General features: G+C 39.5%; 5 protein-coding genes and 1 long non-coding RNA gene across 11 annotated transcripts in view; 2 read left to right on the forward strand and 4 right to left on the reverse strand.

Annotated features, from left to right (window-relative positions):
• LOC118745994 (zinc finger RNA-binding protein 2) overlaps positions 1 to 8633 on the forward strand; it is a 26455-nt gene extending 17822 nt beyond the window's left edge. The window contains exons 7-8 of one of the 2 annotated variants that reach the window (XR_004993745.1): positions 7267 to 7466; positions 7829 to 7851. Coding sequence is in view for 1 of the 2 variants with exons in the window: in XM_036479707.1 (XP_036335600.1) it covers positions 7267 to 7466; positions 7829 to 8380 (752 nt within the window). In the remaining variant the exon portion in view is untranslated. Of the gene's footprint in view, positions 1 to 7266; positions 7467 to 7828 lie in introns of both variants that reach the window. The other variant, XM_036479707.1, reaches the window with a different exon arrangement.
• The window catches only part of LOC118746001 (integrin-linked protein kinase-like), a 263182-nt gene that overhangs the window by 180147 nt on the left and 62105 nt on the right, over positions 1 to 20930 (reverse strand). The window lies entirely within an intron of this gene.
• On the reverse strand, positions 11142 to 12568 carry LOC118746004 (MRN complex-interacting protein). Of its 2 annotated transcripts, XM_036479722.1 has the most exons (3): positions 12404 to 12568; positions 11798 to 12319; positions 11142 to 11686 (listed from the first exon to the last, which is right to left on the reverse strand). In XM_036479722.1, exons 2-3 carry the CDS (start codon positions 11879 to 11881, stop codon positions 11228 to 11230), a joined length of 543 nt encoding a protein of 180 aa, XP_036335615.1. In that variant the 5' UTR covers positions 11882 to 12319; positions 12404 to 12568; the 3' UTR covers positions 11142 to 11227. The 2 variants fall into 2 exon arrangements, with proteins under 2 accessions (XP_036335615.1, XP_036335616.1); XM_036479723.1 differs by lacking the exon at positions 11798 to 12319 and having other exon boundaries at positions 11143 to 11686; positions 12404 to 12562.
• Positions 12883 to 18044, forward strand: LOC118745993 (isoleucine--tRNA ligase, mitochondrial). 3 transcript variants are annotated; one of them, XM_036479704.1, is made up of 12 exons: positions 12884 to 13058; positions 13120 to 13239; positions 13301 to 13469; positions 13848 to 14055; positions 14114 to 14600; positions 14661 to 14903; positions 14975 to 15141; positions 15200 to 15502; positions 16507 to 16903; positions 16965 to 17199; positions 17263 to 17683; positions 17744 to 18044. In XM_036479704.1, exons 1-11 carry the CDS (start codon positions 12906 to 12908, stop codon positions 17673 to 17675), a joined length of 2895 nt encoding a protein of 964 aa, XP_036335597.1. In that variant the 5' UTR covers positions 12884 to 12905; the 3' UTR covers positions 17676 to 17683; positions 17744 to 18044. The 3 variants fall into 3 exon arrangements, with proteins under 3 accessions (XP_036335596.1, XP_036335597.1, XP_036335598.1); XM_036479705.1 differs by lacking the exon at positions 17744 to 18044 and having other exon boundaries at positions 16507 to 16623; positions 16684 to 16903; positions 17263 to 17697; XM_036479703.1 differs by lacking the exon at positions 17744 to 18044 and having other exon boundaries at positions 12883 to 13058; positions 17263 to 17697.
• On the reverse strand, positions 15015 to 17041 carry LOC118746012. The gene is made up of 2 exons (XR_004993746.1): positions 16955 to 17041; positions 15015 to 16880 (listed from the first exon to the last, which is right to left on the reverse strand). It is a non-coding gene; the product is annotated as an uncharacterized LOC118746012 (long non-coding RNA).
• LOC118745998 (integrator complex subunit 9) lies at positions 17691 to 20291 on the reverse strand. Its single transcript, XM_036479714.1, has 7 exons — positions 20104 to 20291; positions 19448 to 20044; positions 19126 to 19372; positions 18739 to 19052; positions 18540 to 18642; positions 18280 to 18479; positions 17691 to 18217 (listed from the first exon to the last, which is right to left on the reverse strand). Exons 1-7 carry the CDS (start codon positions 20110 to 20112, stop codon positions 17720 to 17722), a joined length of 1968 nt encoding a protein of 655 aa, XP_036335607.1. The 5' UTR covers positions 20113 to 20291; the 3' UTR covers positions 17691 to 17719.

Below are 20930 nucleotides of genomic sequence, written 5' to 3' on the forward strand. Positions count from 1 at the left end.
TTGACCGTAGCTGTATATTTGTACATCTGTGTAGCATACGTTCTCGAAAAAAAACATTAACTAAAAATTGTTAATTTGCCTTCCAGCAATAGCTGAGCAGTCTTTTTGTGTAGTTTGTTGCATTAAAAACTTATCCAGCAAACCAAAGTTCTCTAATTCTTAAGAGTACCGGAAATGTGTTCTGAATTCTGTAACGAACGGAAAACGCATACTCGTAAACAAATTTCTACGATTTATTCAAGGTGAATTCATTGAAGAAAATCGTGAAAGATTTATTCATATCGCAACTTTGTTGTTAATGGAAAACTTCATAAAAGGAAACAGGGGAAAATGATTTCTTTACGAATTCTTTAAGATTGGCCTGTACACTTCATATCAGGCAGAAAAGTAGTAAACAACAGGCCGTGTGCTTGGTGTAAAGATAGAGAAAGGAAGGTCTTTGTGGAAATCTTCTCCACAAAGATGCTGAAAGGAAAGTATCACACCGATTTTCTTCGCCAAGGCCGGCTTGTAAACTTAAGGCATATTTCAGATCAGCAATTTAAGTGCCGATTAATGATAAAAAAATATTCGTTTTTAGATCAAATATCAACCCTGATTTTGAATCATTTTCAACCTAAGCCTATTGTAGATTTTGAAGAGTAAGTTTCATCGCAAAGTACCGCATTTGTGGAGAACAACATAAGTATCCCCAACAATTTTATGGGCAGAGTGACAAGGTTTAGCCAGTTATAAGTCTACAACAGAGCCAGGCAAAATACATACTCACACCTACCATACTTAAAGTGTTCTTACACGATACGTATTTGCATCTGTAAATGTGACTTTTCAATACATATGTAAATGTGTCTGTCTGTCAAATTCACAGTCTTTACTTGACTATTTAAAAATTTAATGAGCTGCTCCAGGTTACGCTGGGTTAAGATATCTCACAAAAGTGTGTTTCATGAGGATTTTTCTTGCTCTAACTTACTCTAGTTTTTGTTTCGTGAGCCTGCGCTAAGTGGAACTAGAGCAACTTAGAGCACGATTTTCTGCACCAGCTTTTTTGATGGAGTAACCAAGAGCAAGCAACCGTTTTGAGAATTTCTTCTGAAAAGTGTTTCATGAGATTTGTGAACTGAGTTGCTCTGACTTGCTCTATTGTTTTTTGACATCTGCTCGATTCTGCTCTAACTTGAGCTGCTCTGAACTTTTTCGGTCTCATTAAAAACAACTAAAAATACGTTCTTTGAAACCGAAATTAAACTAAGCTCGGATGATGCTCTCTGTGTGTCAGATAAAAATAGAAACATTTCTATTTCGTATGTACGAGCATCTGCTTTGTACAGAGCAAATCTATGGGTCGATTACGGATACCAACGCAACCACGGCTCGGTTGCCAGCTAGCAACGTAACTGGAAAGAAATTTTGTATTACAAATGGCAACTGTCGTCAATTGCTGAAGAGTTATCGATAATCGAAATTTGACAGTTCGACAGCGGGCAAGTAGTTGTAAATAGCTGTGCTAGTAAAATGAAATTATTAAAATAGAGTTTTAATAAAAGTCAACCGTAATGCTAAGTTCAGTTCGATTATTTGTTTAAGAAGGGGAGAAGTGCACGAACGCACGGTAAGCAAAAGTTAATGCTTTCAACGTTTTTCTTTTATCCTTTTGTGTTCACATTCAAAGCATATTCTAGCCATTCAAAAGAAGCGGCAGTATATTTTCCTATTACACAAAGAAACGACTTCGTTCAACTTCAATACCTTCCTTCATAAAAGCTTGCGCACCTCTTCTTTTTATCAGAAGAAAGACCCCAAGGCGAATTTATACAAGGTGGTGTTGACAGAACAGAAACAAAAATTACAACAAAAAATTATACGCACATTGACAATCAGTACAAAACAAAATTACAACAAACACATCATTTTGACAAAATGTACAAATTCGCCGTGAAATCAGCGGATCCGTTAACACCACCTTGTATAGATTCATCTTGGAAGTCCCACAGCAATCACTTCAATTTTGGAAATTTGGTATGTCGGTAGTTTTAAAAGAGGTGCTTCAGTTGATAGAGGAAAAATTTGTAGTCAGTTCACTTTTAATTCACCAAAAGCACGTTCATCACGAGAACTGAAATTTCAAATTGTTTTTTTGTTGTTATTTTCACGATATTCTGTAAAAACAAAATACATTGCAAAATGTTAATATCATTTAAACTATTAAAAACTAAAATATTTCAGATGCTTTTCAAGTTTTGCTCCTAAATAGGCTCCATAAACCTTCCCAGCAACCACAAAAATATAGTAGCCTGAATACAAACTTTGTGGCACCTGCAGTTGCCAGTTGCTATCTGGAATATCGTTTCGGCAGCTAGCAACGCAACTGAAGTTCGGTTGCTATCGATAATCGACCCACTAATTTGCCTTTGGCATTTCCATATGTAAAAAGTATCATATCGTGTAAGAACACCTTTTGGCGCACATAGCATCGCGAGGCTACTAGCTGACTGGTCTACAGTTATGTCTGATTTGTTCAGGTTTTGTAGACTGTTGTGGGAACGGTGTAGGCTCTTTGTAACCATTGCCGCTCCACATATTTTTTAGAAAGTGTTTTGAGTCGATAATAGTAGGTTCCTCCATTTTTGTAATTAGAGGATAAGCTCGGCCCAAGTTTTAGCAAAAGTGTAAGCACCAAATATTTTTATTATTGTTAATTTTCATAGGTTAAAGGCGTGTGCCAATTCATAGAAAATAGGAAATTTTGACGGATGAAACTAAAAATTTGACATTTCTCGTGGTGAATACGAACGTCAGAATTTCACCTAGCTTTTCAGGGCTAGGTAAAATTTTTACAGCATATAAATATGTATGCACAGTATTGTTTGGCGGTAATAAAGAGTGAAAATCAAAATGGAAGCTGGAAAAAGCATAAAAAAGCAAGTTGCAAAATATGTATAAATTTGAGCAGTTTCAGCAAAACACAAAAATAGAGCTTTCGCACGAGTGTTTGTTTATTTTTTGAACTGTCAAAATTTTACTTTGCATTTCGACTGCTGAGTGGAAGATCGACCTATCTCGGCAGCCAGTTCGAGAACGCCCTATCTCAAAAAACTTTTCAGAATTTTATTCAAAAACACCCTATCTCGGAATTGGGTTCAAAAACGCCCTATCTTACTTCAAAATGTATTGAAAATGTGCTGATATAGGGCGTTTTTGAATCGGAAGCTGAGATAGGGCATTTTTGAAACGAATTCTGAAATAAGGCGTTCTTGAAAAGTTTTTTGAGATAGGGCGTTTTTGAACTGGCTGCTGAGATAGGTCGATTTTCCACTCAGCAGTCGATTTGTGGCCCCCTGCTGCTCCAACAGAACTGCCTCCAGGGAAAACCACAGTCCGCCTGAGCAGCTCAACACAAACACCACAGCACCACAACACAACACGCCTACGGCGGTTAGTCAACACACATCCCTCACCCCCGCATAACAACACGTCTCCCGAATGACACGAATATCGAAGAGATAACCGTCTTCATGGGAAGGCACAGCTGGCATGGAAGCTGCACAGCAATTGCAAATTAACATTGTTGAATTGCGCCGGATACAATGTGCACCGTCGAGATCGCGAGCGACATAATGGTGGTGGCCTAGCGTCATTACGCACCACACCGTGCAGTATCGTCTCATCTAAGCAGACATCGACCGCAGGGATATCATACTAGAATGTCAGAGCATTACTATCCGGTCAGGCAATGTCGAGCTCGAAATATTTAACGTTTATATACCCCCTGTCACCAGCTGCCCTGCAGGATATCACCCTGAAATAGGTGCGCTCCTCAGAGGTGAAAACCGAATGGTAGTTGGCGACTTTAATGTGCACCACGATGTTTGGCATTCATGCCTGTCAAATGATCGTAGACGAATACACTTGGCTGAGCAGATAGCACCCACCAGGATTATGGGAAGCTGCTGCAGCTCGCTAGACATAACATTAGTCAGCGCTGGTCTTCTGATAAACAGCATATCATGGCGACCTATGCTGACCCTGGCATCAGACCATCTGCCCATAGTCATCTCGATCAATAAACATGCCGTATTTACTTCCGCGGAACACCAGACCTATACCAACTTTTCCAAAGCGGATTGGAAAGGCTTCGCGGAATTCACTGAAAGCACCTTCGCTTCCCTTCCCACACCAACCGACGTTCACCTATGTGAACGTAAGTTCTGCAGGGTTGTCACTGTGGCTACAGCTGGCTTCGTACCAGCAGGTTGCATAACGGCCCCTCGTCCAAACTTTCCTGCTGAAGCGGCTGCCCTAGCCGATGAGCGTGACAACCGTCGTTAGGCAGATCCAGGAAATCCCCGTATCAGAGATCTAAACACGGAGATTCGGCAGCTTGTGAACGTACATAAACGGAGAAAGTGGGAAGAACATCTGAAGACTTGCAACTTCACCTCTGGTGTGAGTAACTTTGGTCAGCCGTGAGATCATTGACCAATCAGACAAAGCGCGACGACAGAGTCGAAATATCTTTTGGCAACCGTGCTTTGTCGGACCCGGAGCGACGCGCGAGCTATTTTAGCCGGCAATTTATACTGCATCCTCCGGTGGACAAAGCCAAGCGTCGAGTGACCAGAAGGCTGCACAAACTGTCAACCACAAGTGAGCCTCTTATTTTCACCAACGGTGAAGTTCAGGTAGCCATCGGCAAGGCGAAAGCCTCGAAAGCCATGGGACGAAATATGCATGTTGATGCTGAAAAATTTGGGTCTGTACTATAGACTATTTAGCCAAGGTTCTCAACCGGTCAATGGCCACTCTCGTCATTCCAGACACCTGGAATCCCACTGCTCAAACCGCGGAAACCAGCCAACAAAAAATAGTTATCGTCCGATAACACTCCTTTCCCCGATGGCGAAGACACTAGAGGCCTTTCTACTCCCGTATTTTGCGAAACCCTCTCCTTCCTCTGCGGCCTTATTTACCACTTGGACGAAGGAGGTCAGACTACCGCTGGGTATTCACGTTGATGACACACCAATTCCGACGGTGAATAACCCTAAAATACTTGGTGTAACATTCGACAGTCTGTTCTCCTTCTCTGCGCACACAACCGCAATTGTCAACAAAGTACAGAGCCGCAACAAGGTCCTCAAGTCGTTAGACGGCAGTACCTGGGGCAAAGACAAAGAAACGTTGCTGGCAACATCAAGGCAATTGGTCGGCCGGTTGTAAATTACGCAGCACCAGTGTGGTCGCCGAGGACTAGTAGGACGCAGTGGATGAAGCTACAGACTGCACAAAACACCGCACTACGGACAGCGGCCGGATGCCTTCGATCCCACGACAGTCGGGTCTACGAACGACCCAGATTTATATTTGACCAAGGACTGTCACTCCAGCAACAATCCCCAAAAACTCTTTGGGTAACTTGTATGCTGCTACAACAACAACAACCGGATGCCTTCTGATGTCGCCAGAACACCACATACACGACGACACGAAAATGCTCCCCATAAAGGAGCGCAGCACAATGCTCTGCAAGCAATTCTTAGTAGAGAACCACAGACGTAGACACCCGAACAGACACCTGCTTGCAGAGGAGCCCTCGCCAAGGCATGTCAGAAGGCATTTTTACGAACTGACGGACGAAGTCCAGAGGTTCATAAAGCAACCTCTGGACTCGACAGCATATGGACAGGTCCTGAGCGGCATTCACAGGGAGTCAGTCTCAAGTTACGTAGACTCCAGACCTGCAAATGCCGTTCTGGGCACACAACCACCTAACATAGACGAGACGGAGCTTTGTCTGCCTCGGGAGACGCGGACCACAATAGCCCAACTTCACTCTGGCTACTGCAGCAGGTTGAACTCATACCTGACCAGATTAGATGCAGATGTGCCAAATGAGTATCCGACATACGGAGAGACACCCCACGACTCGAAACATCTCTTCGTATGCCCTGGAAAACTCCACGCAACTGACGCCTCTGTCCCTGTGGACATACCCTATAGAGGCCGCACGCTTCTTGGGTCTTCCGTTAGTTGAGCTTGACGACAACGACTGGGATACTAACCGATCTGGGCGGGGTTGTTGTAGCCGCTACAACAACAACAACAACAGCCAGGCTGCACTTAATTCTTTGGCCAGCCCTCTTAACTGATTCCAAACTAGTTCGGTAATGCAAGTCTCGACTAAATTATGTTGGCAAACATACCGAGCTTCCTTTACTCTGAGTGTCAGGTCACTCGGGAATACCTGGTAATGAGACATTTGGCATCGAGGGGCTGTAGGTGGACAAAACTCATAGATGCATTCAATCTCAGAATGTCTATCTAGTTACTTGCTCTCATTGAGCAGATGGGACTGCAGACAACTTGTTAGACTGCTGACTGGCCACTTCACTTTTCAAAAACACCTGACTGTGATAGGCGTACGCCTTTTGCCCATCCTGCTTTGAAGAGGATGAGACGGTGCTTCTGCCCCGCCTTTGCAAGAATTAGATATGCGGCATTTGGTCGCGATGTGTTGAGAGACGAACACCTCTTTAACACCCAGAAATCCGCCTAGGTTTATTCGTAAATCGTGTAGTTTTAAACAAAATAAAAGGGAAATGAAAACAGTACAATGGACAACATATAGTCTGAGTGCTGTTTACCGCACGCGTTGTTTTGTATCTGGTTCCAACAAAAGAAAAAATATTAAATATCTTTGTCAATTATTCACTGGTCCATATGACGATGTTGTCATTTAAATCAAGTTGCCAATACATTTATCTAGACTCTGAGGGCCTTTCATGACAGCATTATTCTTCGATGATTAGTCAGACCAAATTTGTACTATTTTTAACTGTGGAAAAATAATATCTTATGCTAATATTTTTTGTGTTTTGCCAAGCCTCTCCAACTTGTTTTCATCTCGGGTTTCAAACGCCTCACATTCCCATTTCATACTCCAAACTTATAAAGTGTTTGTGATCTATTAGTGTACAAACATGATCAAATTTTTTAACTATCTCTGCCACACAAAGGTTAAAACGGATGCTCTTTAATGATATGAATATTGGTAAAAGTGACAAGTTTATGCAATGTGTGGAAGCTTAATTTTCTTTTAGATGCAATGAAATAAATTTTGTCAAACTTAGTTTGTCACTTTTAGCCCATACTTTCAGAGATTAAACATGTGGCAAACACAAAGAAAACATTTTCTGCATTTTATTTTATTTTTTTATTAAATGCTTGATCGACAAAATTTTTAATAATATTTGTCTTTGTTTTCAGGCGAAAATCCCGTCGATTATGTCGTCGAAGTGGTGGCTCAAGAGTCCGCCGTTTTTGTGCGTGATGATGTGGTATCCGTAAAGATATCACTTACTTCGCCTCTATTGCGTGAAGTTTCTCAAGATGGTAAAACTGATGCCGCTAATACTAAAGGCGGTACTGGTGATGCTGCACCTTTGCCACGAGAACCGTGTCTCAGGGTAAGAAAAGTAAAATACATATCGTCGTTTAAAGTGCAAAACCGCCTATCGTCGTTTTGCAAAACCGCGTAACTGAGATTTGTGCCAAAAATTTGATTTGCTCATAGGAAGCTCCAGCTATAAAGCCTTATCTATTCTTGCCAAGATATCGATATTAGACTATGTACTTCAAAATAACAGCATAGTTGCAATACTGCTGATCAATAGGTGCATATATTTTTACTCTCTCCTGTAAAATTTTGGTGAACGTACATACACGGTTTTGCATTATCGTGATACGCGGTTTTGTACTTTAAACGACGATATGTAAATATTTGCAGGTTACAAATCATTTTGTTGCTTATTTTCATTTTATATTTAAGGCTTTAGCCGAGTTGCGTCATGCTAAGTGGTTCCAAGCACGCGCCACTGGTCTACAATCGTGCGTAATGGTCATTCGAATTTTACGTGATCTGTGCCAACGTATCCAGTCGTGGCAAGCATTGCCACAATGGTCTTTAGAATTGTTAGTAGAGAAAGTGATCTCATCGGCCGGTTTCCCAATTTCACCAGGCGACTGTTTGCGTCGCATAATGGAGGCATTGGCTTCTGGTTTTCTTATAAACGGACCTGGCCTACTGGATCCATGCGAGAAGGAAGCACAAGATGCTTTGCAGGATTTGACTAAACAACAGCGTGAAGATCTAACCGTGTCAGCACAATTGTTCTTACGTTATATTGCATTCAGGCAAATTTATAAAGTTCTTGGCATGGATCAATTGCCTGCTTTGAAGTTTCCCATACGGCCATGGCGTCTAAATCGTAAGCGTCGTCGTTCAGCAGGCAAAGGTGCTGCAGGTGGTGAAGCCGATGCAGGCGAAGGCGAAGAAAGCTGCCCAGATGAAAAAGTATCTAAGAAAGAAGTTGCAGCTTAGTCTGTCGCTAATGCGAAAATCGTTTAGTACAGCGTTCTATATTTGTAGTCTTAGATTTGAAAACACTTTCTCTCATATTAAAAAAATATATTGTATTAATGTTTAAATAGTGGACAAACAGTTGAGTCGGAAACCAGCCTCTCCATCCACATAAAAAACTAAAAAGCAACGGGCGGTTGCAAAATATGTATTTTCGGGTCACGATATGAATACTATAATTCTGATCAAATAAATATACCTAATAAAAAATAAATATTGTTTTTATTTAGAGAGCAAAAATTATATGTTTGCGCAGGTTGGGCATTAAGCTTTTTAACTTGCCTGTATATATAGATTTGTTTGTTTGGGTCAAATCTTGCAATAAATTTCTAACCAACTTCTGAACGAACTAAAGGAAAATCTGTATTTGGGTCTCACTTGAATGCATGTTATTACCTACATACATACATGGAAGGAAATAACTCCAGCCGGTAGGTGAGAGTGTTCTAAAAACTGGTTTTAGTTGATTTTTAACCAACTTCAAAAAACAGGAAGAGGTTATCAAGTCGTCTGAATACTATTTTTTTCGATCATTCTTTTATCTGAAGGTGGTACCTCAAAGGTGATCCCATACTAATTTGGTTTAGATCCGATCCTTGGATCATGAAGAAATTAAAGGTATACCCAAGGCATATCAATGTGCCTTGGGTACACCTAACTGTTTATATGAAATTTGAAGTCGGTTGTGTTTTTTGCTTAAAAATTACTTGTTATAATGGCTGTCTTCCAAAACACCAATTGCATTGCACCCGTACAAACTACAAAATTTTGAAATTGTATACTTTTCCAAAACGCATCCGAAAAGTTGTCGAAACACATCGCTAGAGTAATCAGCGCATCAGAAACAAAGTTGATTGCTTCGTTTGTTTTTAGTTGCGATTGGTGTTGTGAAAATGCAAAATTACGAAAGGTTATTCATTGTTACATACACTGCTGGAACAAAGTATTGGCACAGCAAATTTTTCACAATATATGCAACAATTTTTATTCATATATTTTTCTGCGAATTTTGTATAAAAATATGGTTCATTCTACAACAAAAAACATAAAAATATAATTCCTTAACTTTGTGCAAAACGCGCGAACATTTCAATTTCAATAGCCAGCGAAGATCGAAAATCGAATGCAGCTCATAATAAGGGCCATTATTGCATCATATTTTACAAATGAATTTGTAAAATACTGCATGATGCGGGATAGACATATTTGGCTGTATAGCATTCTTTTGTTTTCGGTGATGTTGTCCTTGTAACCGCAATTCTAAGTACCATAGTATCAGTTTAAACTATTCAGCAATTCAGCTATGAAATTTTGTATAAACTCTGGTGTTGCATACTTCATGGGGCAATATTTTGTTACCTGTTTATGAGATGGTAACACAATCTACCAGTGCGCAGAATGCGAAAAGGGTTTAAAAATTACCAGGAACTTTATTTACCGATAACAAAATTTTGGTTACCAACGCTGAATAGGCATGTTAGAGGTGGGACAGTGCAACACGATGTTCAACGGTCAACGTTGTAAGGCCGGATGAGCAGGAAAATGATTCACGTTTAGTGTACTGGTGTTTGGTTGAGAAGAGAGTTGTCCCCGCTGATTCTGGAGAACGTTATGCAGTCCTGCCGGGAAAGATCTCTATCTTAAGTTGCGATTCCGTACGAGTCCGGACTATTCAGAATTAGATTTTACTTGAAATCGATTCCGTACTCGGTTGTCCGACTATTGAGAGGACAAAAAAGAGAGTAAATAAGGTCCTCTCTCAGTCAAAAGTTAGCAATTTTAGACCGAAGATTTTTTGCTGGTAAATTCTGATAAATGTGCCAAACGATCAGTGTTTTCGGCAACGAAATTGTAAACGAAAGAAAAGTGCACTCTGCTAATTCATATTGAAAAGTATTTAACTATTTGTTTAAGTGGATTTTAATAAATTTGCAAGTATTTTTGGTTATTTACATGTGTGAGCTGAGTGTGTTCACATACAAAATAAGCAAACATTTACAGCCAAAATTTGGAGGTTTTGTTGAAGTTGACAGAAGTTACCATTTTCAAACTAGAAGCGATCCCGTAGTTTTCAATGTTAACCTATATTTTTTCAAAAACTAAATTTGCAAGGATACTCAAGGACAAAATTTTAAAAGGACATTTTCAGTGCCTAATCATATCTTTGAAATTTCAAAGTCCTCGCTCCGAGGAAATTTTTTTTTGACTGTTTTTGTCCGAGGAATACGGGATTGGACCTGTAGTTTGGTCTTGTGGAAAGATTGTTGTGCTTTTGAAGAATGAGTGAAACGCCAAAAATTTTTTAAAATAAAAAAAACGCATCGGGTAAGATGCTCAACTCAAGAAACTTAAGCATCTCATCATATTGTACTTTATACTACATACATATCCAATTCTGCATAGAAAAAAAAACTTGTCATATATTCATCATAACATATTAAAATATGGTGTGTATATTTCTGTGTTCGTATGGAAAAGTAGCTTATGTCGAAAGGTTGGCTTTAGTATAATGCGGCATTCCTTTTATTCTTTAAACGGCAAGGAATTTTTTGATGAGACGTAATAAGAATATTGACTTGCTAGTATCGGAACTATTTCTTACACGTTTATTTGCTAAAAGTTGTTCAACGGCTCAGCGCCAGCGAGTCATTCGCAATCGTATACTGCAAATGCCGATTTATATTAAAGTCAGCCTTTCGACATAAGCTACTTTTCCATACGAACACAGATTTAAAACGATGGCAAATGTTCCAAATATTTAAGGTTAGTTGAATGAATTCTTTAGTATTCGCCCTTTCATTTTAGACTTCATATATATGCGTCCCATTTGCTTTCGTTAACACAATTTTCTAGTGAGGAACGCATTGTGTTTCTTGTTGATGGGTCAGATTTCGACGCTGCCCACTTTTGGGTGTTTTGAAAGCAAAATAGGTTATCCATTTCTTGTTTATGTTTATCGCTACTTATCAGAGTGGCTGATTTTTCACTCCTTTCGTCAACGAAATTCGACCATTTACTGACAAGGGTATTGCTTTCAAGTTTGCTTGACTTTGGTTGCTGCTCTAAAGACATCGCTACATCAAGATTTTCCATGACTTCTAACGCAAATTTATCATTATTGAGTGCATTCATCTCACGTTGCTTATTTAGCTCCTGCACGCGCGCACGACATTCTGGCCCACTTCCGCGGAATAGCTCATGCTGTAAACTCTGCTTGGCATTACAGACTTTGCACGTCCATTTTTTTGCCTTTTTTACCAAGTCGACCTTGAGATATAAAACCATATCAGCAAATAATAATTTACATACATACATACATATGTATGTATATATGATATCGCATGTTTAATAACATGGAGAAATATTTCAAAAATTTACGTTTTTGTGTTGTGGCCCGAGTTTCCCGTGGCAGGCGAAGCCCTGTCTTGTCCACGTCTGGTGATTGTGTTGCCAAAACGGCATTCACAGGTCGGAAATCAGCGGGGGTCAGTACTGATTCCATGCGAATGCTGTTTATGGCCTGTCAGGATGCTTTCGGCTCCAGAGGTTGTTTTATGAACCTCTGGATTTCGTCCTTCGACAGTTCGCATGTACGTATGCCTTCTGACGTGCCTTGGCGAGGTTTCCGCAGCAAGTAAGTGTCTGTTCGGGTGCCCACGTCGGTGACACGCTACTAGGAACTGCTTGCAGAGCATTGTCTTATGCTCCCTAATGGGAAACATTTGGGCCTCGTCGTGTGGATGATGTTGTGTCGACATCAGAAGGCATCCGGTGGCTTTCCGCAGTGCTTTGTTTTGGCATGTCTTTCGCTTCATCCACTGTGTCCTACAAGTCCCCGGTGCCCACACAGGCGCTGTCTTTTCGTGTACGAACTGTATGAAATGATCAAACTTCGTTTGCCTTTTCCCACAAAATTAAAATTTTGAAATATGTAGTTCTCTATATTATTAAACGTGCGATATATCGTTAAAAGATTATTTATACCTGGTAGATTTTGCATTCAAAGCATTGTACAACTCTTATTTCCTGCGGCATTTCGCCCCTATTTTCCTCTTCTTTTAAACCGCGCGGGTGATTTTTTTTACTCGATATAGAAATAGACGTATACACAATGACTCGATATTTAGCACCGATTACTGACTAAAAATCAGCCACAAGTGGCAATATATCTATTTCGCAAGGTCTGTCAAACTGATATATTTCAAAAGGAGGTTACGATGTTCAGCCTGTGCCACGACCGTAAAATTATCTTCCAAATAGCTTTTTATATATGCGAAAATCGATTAGTTCCTTAATTCTCACATAAATTTAAATCAATTGGCCAAACTATGCATGATAACTGTTTCAATTATCGATATTTATCATACGATAGTGGCAAAGGCTTATAAGTGAATTCGCAGCTGATTAGCCGAAACACATCTCCAACTGCTTCGGTTACATATATACATATGTATGTATATGTATACATATCTTTAAGCAAAACAAAATGTTTTATTCTCGTTCTGTAAGATATTTTTCAATAAAACAAGTTACAAAGCCACCTATCAAATATACAGATACAATTAATTTACCAAAAACTAGCTTTCCTAGCCGTCTTAGTGCAGCGAAACGTTTGGAAATAGAGCGTCAATTGGTTGCGGTAAATACTTTATACAATTTAGCAATGTAATTAAAAGTTTGTAATTATCTACTTGGTGCAGGGGGTATTTTCCGAAGCCTATTGCTACCAACAGCAGCATAATCATGAGCCAACGTTTGTCCTACACGATGGCCCTCCATATGCAAATGGCGACCTGCATATGGGTCACGCTGTAAATAAGGTTAGAAAATATATACTTGGTTATTTAATTACGGAAACTCGTAAGATGCCATTTAGTACAGATTCTTAAGGATATCACTATTCGTCAGCATGTGGTTAGAGGCCAAAAAGTCCATTACAAACCTGGTTGGGATTGTCATGGCCTGCCCATTGAATTAAAAGCAACAGCTTGGAAGGAAGATAAAAATATGAAAACCAAAGCTCAAGATGCGCTGAGCGTACGATGCAAATGTAAATATTTTAAAACATTTTTTTTATATTTATCGTTGTTTTAAGTACATCTGTGCGTATTGTCATTCTTTAAAACCATGTGGCATTTGTGCCAGAGATTTACTCACCGGAAGCTCCTGGCATCAAGCCTTATCCATTCGTACCAAATTATCGTTTTATAGAACAAGAAACCTTTTCAAATAACGCTTTTTACAACTTGCTCCATCTCACATCCGCCATTCAGCCCTATCGCCAATTCCATGTGAACAAATCGTTCCCATAATTTGAAATGCAAAACAAAAACATATTGGGGAAAAATAGAGCCGATTATCTTGATACGCGATTTTGTACTTTAAGTGAACAGTTTTCCGTTTAAAAATTAAAATTATCTATTTTAAGCGCGCGATTTCGCTTTAAAGGCAATGTTCCGTCAAAAGGACGAATTCTGTTCTTGGGGTATTTTAAGTGACTGGGTAAATGAGAAAAGCGTATATCTCACACTGCAGCCGGATTTTATAATAAATCAATTAAAAATGTTTATGGATTTCTATGAACGTGGATTGGTTTACCGGGACTTAAAACCGGTCTATTGGTCGCCGTCATCGAGGTATTTTCTTCTTTCGTTATATTGCATTGAGCTAAGCATTAGCCTATATAATTTTCAGAACTGCTCTAGCTGAAGCAGAACTGGAGTATGATACAAATTTTGTCAGTCCATCATTATACGTACGATTTCTACTATCAAACAAACCAAAGAGTTTGACGTGGACAGAAAAAAGTAATATATATGCTTTAATTTGGACCACAACGCCATGGACACTGCCAAGCAATCAAGCAATTTGCTATAATTCAACCCTTGAATACAGTGTTCTTAAATTGCCTACTTTCGGCAATGACCTATATATTATTGCCACAAGTTTATTGCAAAACTTTGAAGAAACTACGGGCATTCCGTACAAGCGAGTTCAAATTTTAGGGGGTACGGAACTATCTTCATGTACATACCAACACCTATTTTTCGGAGAGCAGAAGAATTTACCTTTCTTCGCAGCTGAACATGTGCAAGATTCGAAAGGTACTGGTTTTGTGCATACTGCACCAGCGCATGGACCTGAAGATTTTTTGATTGGTCTCGAAAAAAAGTTGCCAGTGGTTAGTATCGCAGAAGATAAATGCTTAAACGTTATTTAATTGTACCCTTAATACCATAAGAAATGCTACGTTAACGAAGATGGTGTATATTCTTCGGACGCCCCTGCCTTTTTGAGGGGAAAAAGTGTGCTTGGGGAAGCTGATGAATTAGTGTTAGAAAATATTGCAACAGAGGTGATATATGCAGGCAAGCTTACACATTCGTATCCCATTGATTGGCGTACTAAAAAACCTGTGATTATACGTGCCAGCGAGCAATGGTTTATGAATACTGAAAAACTAAAAGATCGAGCTATTGAAGAGGTGAAATACTTTCAAATACAAATTACTTGTTGTTATTTATATGTATGTATGTCTCCTCGTTTTTCCTTTAGATAAGCAAAATAAGTGTTTATCCACGTGTACAAGCAGATGCGAGTAGAAAAGCGCTGATGGCACAATTGCGCAAGCGTCCATATTGGTGTATATCACGCCAACGCGTTTGGGGCGTGCCGATACCAGTTTTTTACGAGCGCGGCACGAAACGAATTTACCTTAATAAGTTGAGTATTGAAAAGGTGAAAAATTTACCAGGTTCTAACATTTGAAATCTCTCACAGCACTTTAATCGATCATATCTGCGCGCTCATAGAAAAGGAAGGTAGTATTGATTTCTGGTGGTCAAAAGGTGTCGAAGAAATATTACCTGCGCACGTTTTGGATCAATTCAATAAAAGTGCTACTGATTTGGAAAAAAGTGTAGACATATTTGATATATGGTTTGATTCCGGTAGTACATGGTCAAGTGTGCTCCAAGGGGAAAAAGTTGCTGATGTCTATCTTGAAGGATATGATCAGTTTAGCGGCTGGTTTCAGTCATCGCTTCTGACAAGTATTGCGGCCAGAAATCGGGCACCCTACAAGTAAGTAGTCTGAAGATAATAAGCTGATAAACTATACTCTTTTATCATTGGCACATATTCTGTTACACATTGGCGAGCAAATCATTACCGGCCATCACTTCAAGTAGAAGTATCCGACCACTGTAACTCCCAAGTTTTCATATCATTAGAGCATTTTTAGCACTGGATTTAGTCGTCACGACATCTAGAGAGTTTAGCTTTGAGCAATATTTCATTTCAGTATGGTTATTTTCTAGTGAATGGAACGATAGCTGCTTTTGTTGTGTTTCTGCTGTGGGCCACACCCGCACACAACATTTTCATCCTTAGTACTCTTCTGCTTAAATATGTTGCAAAAATCGTTCTCGTACTCTCCTCTCGCTATTATGACTGTGTCGTTGTTGTTGTAGCAGCATACAAGTTCCCCAAAGAGTTTTTGGGGAGTGCTGCTGGTGTGACAGTCCTTGGCCAAATATAAATCGCGGTCCATAATGCTTCTGGTGTCAGGGTCGTGGGACTAGAGGCGCATGCGAAGAGGTGTTGGGTGTTGTGTGGACCTTGCCTGCATGCAGGGCATGTGTCTGCCACTTCTGGGTTCAGCCGGGAGGGATAGCTGTTTAATCTGTGGCACCACACAGAACGGAGTTGTGCTAGGGTGCACCTGGTCTCTCTTGGCAATTCAGCTTCGGACTGTCGTGGGTCGTCCTCATAGCTTGTGCACGGAATCCCCATGTCCGTTAGCGTTTTCTGAACTTCAACGACAAGCAGTCTCCAAAGGAGGGCGAGTCTTTTGACACCAGTAGACAACCTTTCCCGAATATATTCCGCCCATCTCTGTGGACTTTTATTGATCAAATGACTGGTTCGCGAAAATATGCTTCTTGCAAGTCCGCAATCAGATGACCTTGATATAAATACAAGAGAAACCATGTCCACAGTCTAGTCGTTCCATCCCTCTGTTAATTGCTAGTTGGATTTCTATATTATTTCTTTATTACAAATTAAAATGCATATCTAATTTTTAGGTCAATCTTTGTGCATGGTTTCACGGTGGACGAAAAGGGCCACAAAATGTCGAAATCCCTTGGCAATGTAATATCGCCAAATGATATCATTAAGGAATATGGTGTCGACGCATTAAGGTACAAAATTATATGCCAAATATCCCTGCTCGAAGTTTACTTTTCACTTGAAATTCTTAGGTGGTGGGTGGCTTCGCATGGCGCACAAAATATGTCGATAACCGTAAGTGATAAGTTGTTGCAGCAAGCGGCGCACAACGTTAGCAAAATACGTGCTATTTTACGATATTTAAATGGTGTAATCGGTGAGATATCAGAAGAAATTCAAAATGGAATTGATAGCAGAAGCATCCACTTAAACCGTTATATTTTAAGCGCTTTGGTGGAATATGAAAATGAGGTAAATATTGTTGATTATTATTTTTTGTCTTGTATGGCTTTAAAATCTTACTTGCGGTTAGATACGGCAATTATATGATGCCTGCGAATACAATCGTGTGGTGACCAGCGTGCAAAACTTTACCGCAAATGAAATTTCAGCCATATATGTACATACAATTAAGGATCGTCTCTACTGTGGCGACGAGACGGACTTGCGTAATATACGTTACACGTTACTTAACTGCTATAAAATACTTTGTAGTACTCTGTGGCCCATTGCACCCTTTATGGTGGAGGAAAGTTGGCACTATTATGGTAAAATAAATAAATAAAGGTAGTTGCAACGTTTTTAGACTGACATACACTCCCTTCTTGCAGACCCTAAAAGTGCGTTTCATCAACAAAATTTTAACGCAAGCCCAGCCTGGAAGGATTCTAATGCTGAAAAGGCTATAAATGCTGCACTCGAGGTTAAACGTTTAATTAATCAGCAGGCTGGCAGAACAAATTCATTTAATTTAGCAGTAGAAATCGCAATTAACAAAAACAATAAGCAAATGAAGCTACTTATGGCGTTGCAACAAGAAGTGGGAGTTCCTGTGTACAGCTCTGAACTGTGCGAATTACTGCAAGTTCAAACCGTAACGCTGCAACCATCCAACATGGATGATGCATGTAATGTTAAAATACAAAAGTTAGAATTAAATCTATGTGCGCGCTGTAGACGTTTCGCAGTGGAAAGTACTGATTGCGTTTGCGCACGCTGCGCGCAAGTTTTGTCTGGTAAATAAATCATGTGGTATGTATACATTTTTTTTTTATCCTTAGCCTCTATTTAAAAGCTTTGTAAACATTTTAGTACTGAGTCACGGAGCTTACGGCGTAAAGACTGTTTCCCGCCACAAATTATGTGCGTCTCGTTATCATCAAACCTAATGGTTGTATCCTCATTGACCAAATGCAGCGTTATTGTATTGCCAGCGCGTTCCATTTTAATATTTGTAATGCCGTCTTGCATTAGACGTTTTTTAAGCATTTCTACATCTAAGGTACCATACTCGTACTTCATATTCTTGAGCACATCCTCTCTGCTTGGGGGAGGCATTTTACTGCTACTCGGCTTATCATCTGTTGTTTCCGTGCATGGTTGTATATTGTGCACCTTATCCTTGACTTCAAGAATGCCAGTGATAGTGGATACGGCCACGCCGTTACCCACATCTCGAGGCACAATTTTTTGCGCCATATCATAAGTTATAAATACACGATCGAGTTTGCGCTTCAATGGCAAACGAATGATTTCACCACATTTGAAAGTTATAATCTTTTTATCCTTAAATGTAAAACCAATTTTTAAAACAGCTTCATTTTTTTCTTAATTAAACACGTACTTACTGGTTGCTCGATAAATAGATTCGGGGCATTTGGATGTGGTTTGGTGTATGCTTCCGGTATCACCAAAACATTAGGCTTAAGTTCTTTAATCAATTTATTCGCCTGTTGATAATTTAACGATGTATCTATGGGACAATAAAACGCTTTCATAGCCAATGGTTGGAATGGCGCTAAAACTTGAAGATATGGGAAATCGGGTTCTACGATAAAATGTATATATTACTTGTTTATTGTAGTTTTCTTATGTATTATGAAATTACCTGTAAAGATAATTGAATTGTTGACATTATTGCCCCACATCTCTATAAAATGAACAGCATCGCCGAATCGCAAGCTTGGATGTCCACAAAACACAACACATGGCTAAAAAGACAGAAAAGTTTAAGCAAGAAACTTAAAAAAAAAATAATTCAATGCAACGTTTTCTAAGGTTCACGTGTGTCTTTTAACTTAACATACCTGTCGAAAATCTTTGCTGAATCCGTCCGAAAACACATGTTTATAATGTTTCAATTTTGAATTACGCAAATAAAAGGCATGTGGAAAGGGGTCATCGGGCAGGTAGACTTTATTTTGTTTTGCCGAACTCAGCCATTCAGCCAAAATATTTGAATATGCTAACGAGCTATCTGCTACTGGAGAAATGAAGAACATGGGCACATTATTGAGACCTGCGTTTTCCAAATTCTGCGTAAGACACTCAAAAAGATCATACACCACGCCAGAAGGGTAACAGGGTATCAATGCAGATCCATTATTACGTATAGTTAGTGCTATAATAAAATTACGATAAAGAGAAATTAAATATGTGCATTAATCTTTTTACCTAATGGTGCGTTTACTTACCGACGTTCATGCATAGTTCGCCCAACTTCGTATCTGGATTAACAGTAGGGGCCTGTGTTAGGCCTGTCATTATTAACACATCTGCGTGTTTAAGTGCAGATTGATTAATAGGGCGTGGATGTGTGGTTAGTGTTGATGACCCACTAACGTAACAGATTTTTTCGTGTGCCGTGCTCAGCACCCAATTACTCGAGCCTAAGCAATATCCTGAACTGACTGGCGTTGCTATAAAAGCGCCCAATATATCCTTAAAATAAAAGAGCAATAAGAAAATATTTTTAGATTTAGTTATTTATATGAAATGATTATCAAAATCTTTTACCAGTTTTTCATCGTAACCCATAATGGTTACACGAGCAAGGCTGTTATGCACATCCTTCAAACTAAATATAGTTTTCCATTTTTTTGGCCGAAACGCCTCACTTATTGGACTAGGCAATAAATGTAAAACGTCTTTCCATAAATGTGCCGTGCTCGCCTTAGGCGCAACTTCAATGTACTCCACTAGCTCTTCTAGGAAGAAACGGCCGATCTGCAATGTGGGCTCTGTTGCGTACACTTTTCCTTTAAAACCAGTGTGCTCCGTTACATAGGGCAGCGCCAGCATATTCAGATAGTTAGATATTAATATCACATCAATCTCACTAAAATCGACCATCTTATCCATGGGTAGGGTAAACTCAGGCGCAGAGTCAACAAAAACTCGACCGCAGCACTCCTTTAGTTCGCCGTCCATTTGGGGATCATGTTCGCGATTTATTATCCAATTTGCGAGGTTTGATAATTTCACGCTCTGCACAAATGGAAGTGGCAAAAAGTTGAGCACCGTCTGCTCTGTGAGGCCACAGTCTAGCATAATACGGAGTCCCTTGAATGTAATAACATAACAATGTTTTGCCAAATCGTTGCTTAAGCAATACTATAGTGACAAAATGTTAATTTTAATTTTTTAATAATTGTTTATCAATTTTTACTTACAAGTCGCATTTTGTTTATTTTGATACAATCAACTCGTTGATTTACCGACTTTCAGGTGTGTGGAAAGCATCTTTAGTTGTGTTTATTTGGGTCGGAAACGGTCGGGATCTTATTGGAGTTGGCAGCACTAATTTTATACTACTAGCACGATGAAGACGAAATAATAAAAATGAACTCACTAAATGGGGAAGGGTACATTTAAGCAAAATAATATTCATTATTATGCAATTTATTTGCAGCAAGTTAAAAGAAGCAATGGCAGAATATATGTTCGTGCACACATTCATTTGTCAATGCTACCAAGTCGTACTGCCATATTATCAGTGACACAAACCAAAAAGAGCGGATCATAAATTGATCCAGGTCTCTATCAGGGATCATTTCGTTGCATTTGCGTGCAAATTTCTTATGCGGATCCCGATCATTGCCCGCGGAAACACAGCATTTAATGAACTTGTCAAAGTTTAGACAGATAAATAAATATTCCACAACTGCAAGCTGCCAGATCGTCAGACGTTTGACGCCTGTCACACCATCAATACGGATCGCGATATTTGGATCGTATGCCACCCTTTTGCGTCTGGTGCTTTCCTGGCGAAGTTATAAATGTCACGCAAAGCCACAAAGTTTTATTTGGAATCAGCTAATTACTATTATTTTTAGTGCTGATATGAATATCAGAACTAATAGTTTATATGAGCATTGGCTACCGGGGCCATCAGATCTACGTTGCAGGAATGAGTTGTGTTTATATTTGTGTATGTGTTACGTACTTTTGGTGGTTAAATGGTCAGATCAATATCTTTAACGCATCTTGCGATTTTTTC

The sequence above is a fragment of the Rhagoletis pomonella genome, unplaced genomic scaffold, assembly GCF_013731165.1.
Source record: "Rhagoletis pomonella isolate Grant_MI unplaced genomic scaffold, Rhpom_1.0 Rhpom_scaffold_00010, whole genome shotgun sequence".
NCBI lineage: Eukaryota > Metazoa > Arthropoda > Insecta > Diptera > Tephritidae > Rhagoletis > Rhagoletis pomonella.

Coding starts and splice junctions, on each gene's coding strand:
- LOC118746004 (XM_036479722.1), bottom strand. CDS start 11,881: ATGCCGTTTTGGCAACACAATCACCAGACGTGGACAAGACAGGGCTTC. Junction 11,687..11,797: donor TCGGGCCACAACACAAAAAC/GTAAATTTTTGA, acceptor TTATATCTCAAG/GTCGACTTGGTAAAAAAGGC.
- LOC118745998 (XM_036479714.1), bottom strand. Junction 19,373..19,447: donor TGGGTTACGATGAAAAACTG/GTAAAAGATTTT, acceptor TTTTATTTTAAG/GATATATTGGGCGCTTTTAT. Junction 18,218..18,279: donor ATCTATTTATCGAGCAACCA/GTAAGTACGTGT, acceptor TTTACATTTAAG/GATAAAAAGATTATAACTTT.
- LOC118745993 (XM_036479703.1), top strand. CDS start 12,906: ATGTTTTATTCTCGTTCTGTAAGATATTTTTCAATAAAACAAGTTACA. Junction 13,470..13,847: donor GCTGAGCGTACGATGCAAAT/GTAAATATTTTA, acceptor ATCTATTTTAAG/CGCGCGATTTCGCTTTAAAG. Junction 16,904..16,964: donor TGGTGGAATATGAAAATGAG/GTAAATATTGTT, acceptor ACTTGCGGTTAG/ATACGGCAATTATATGATGC.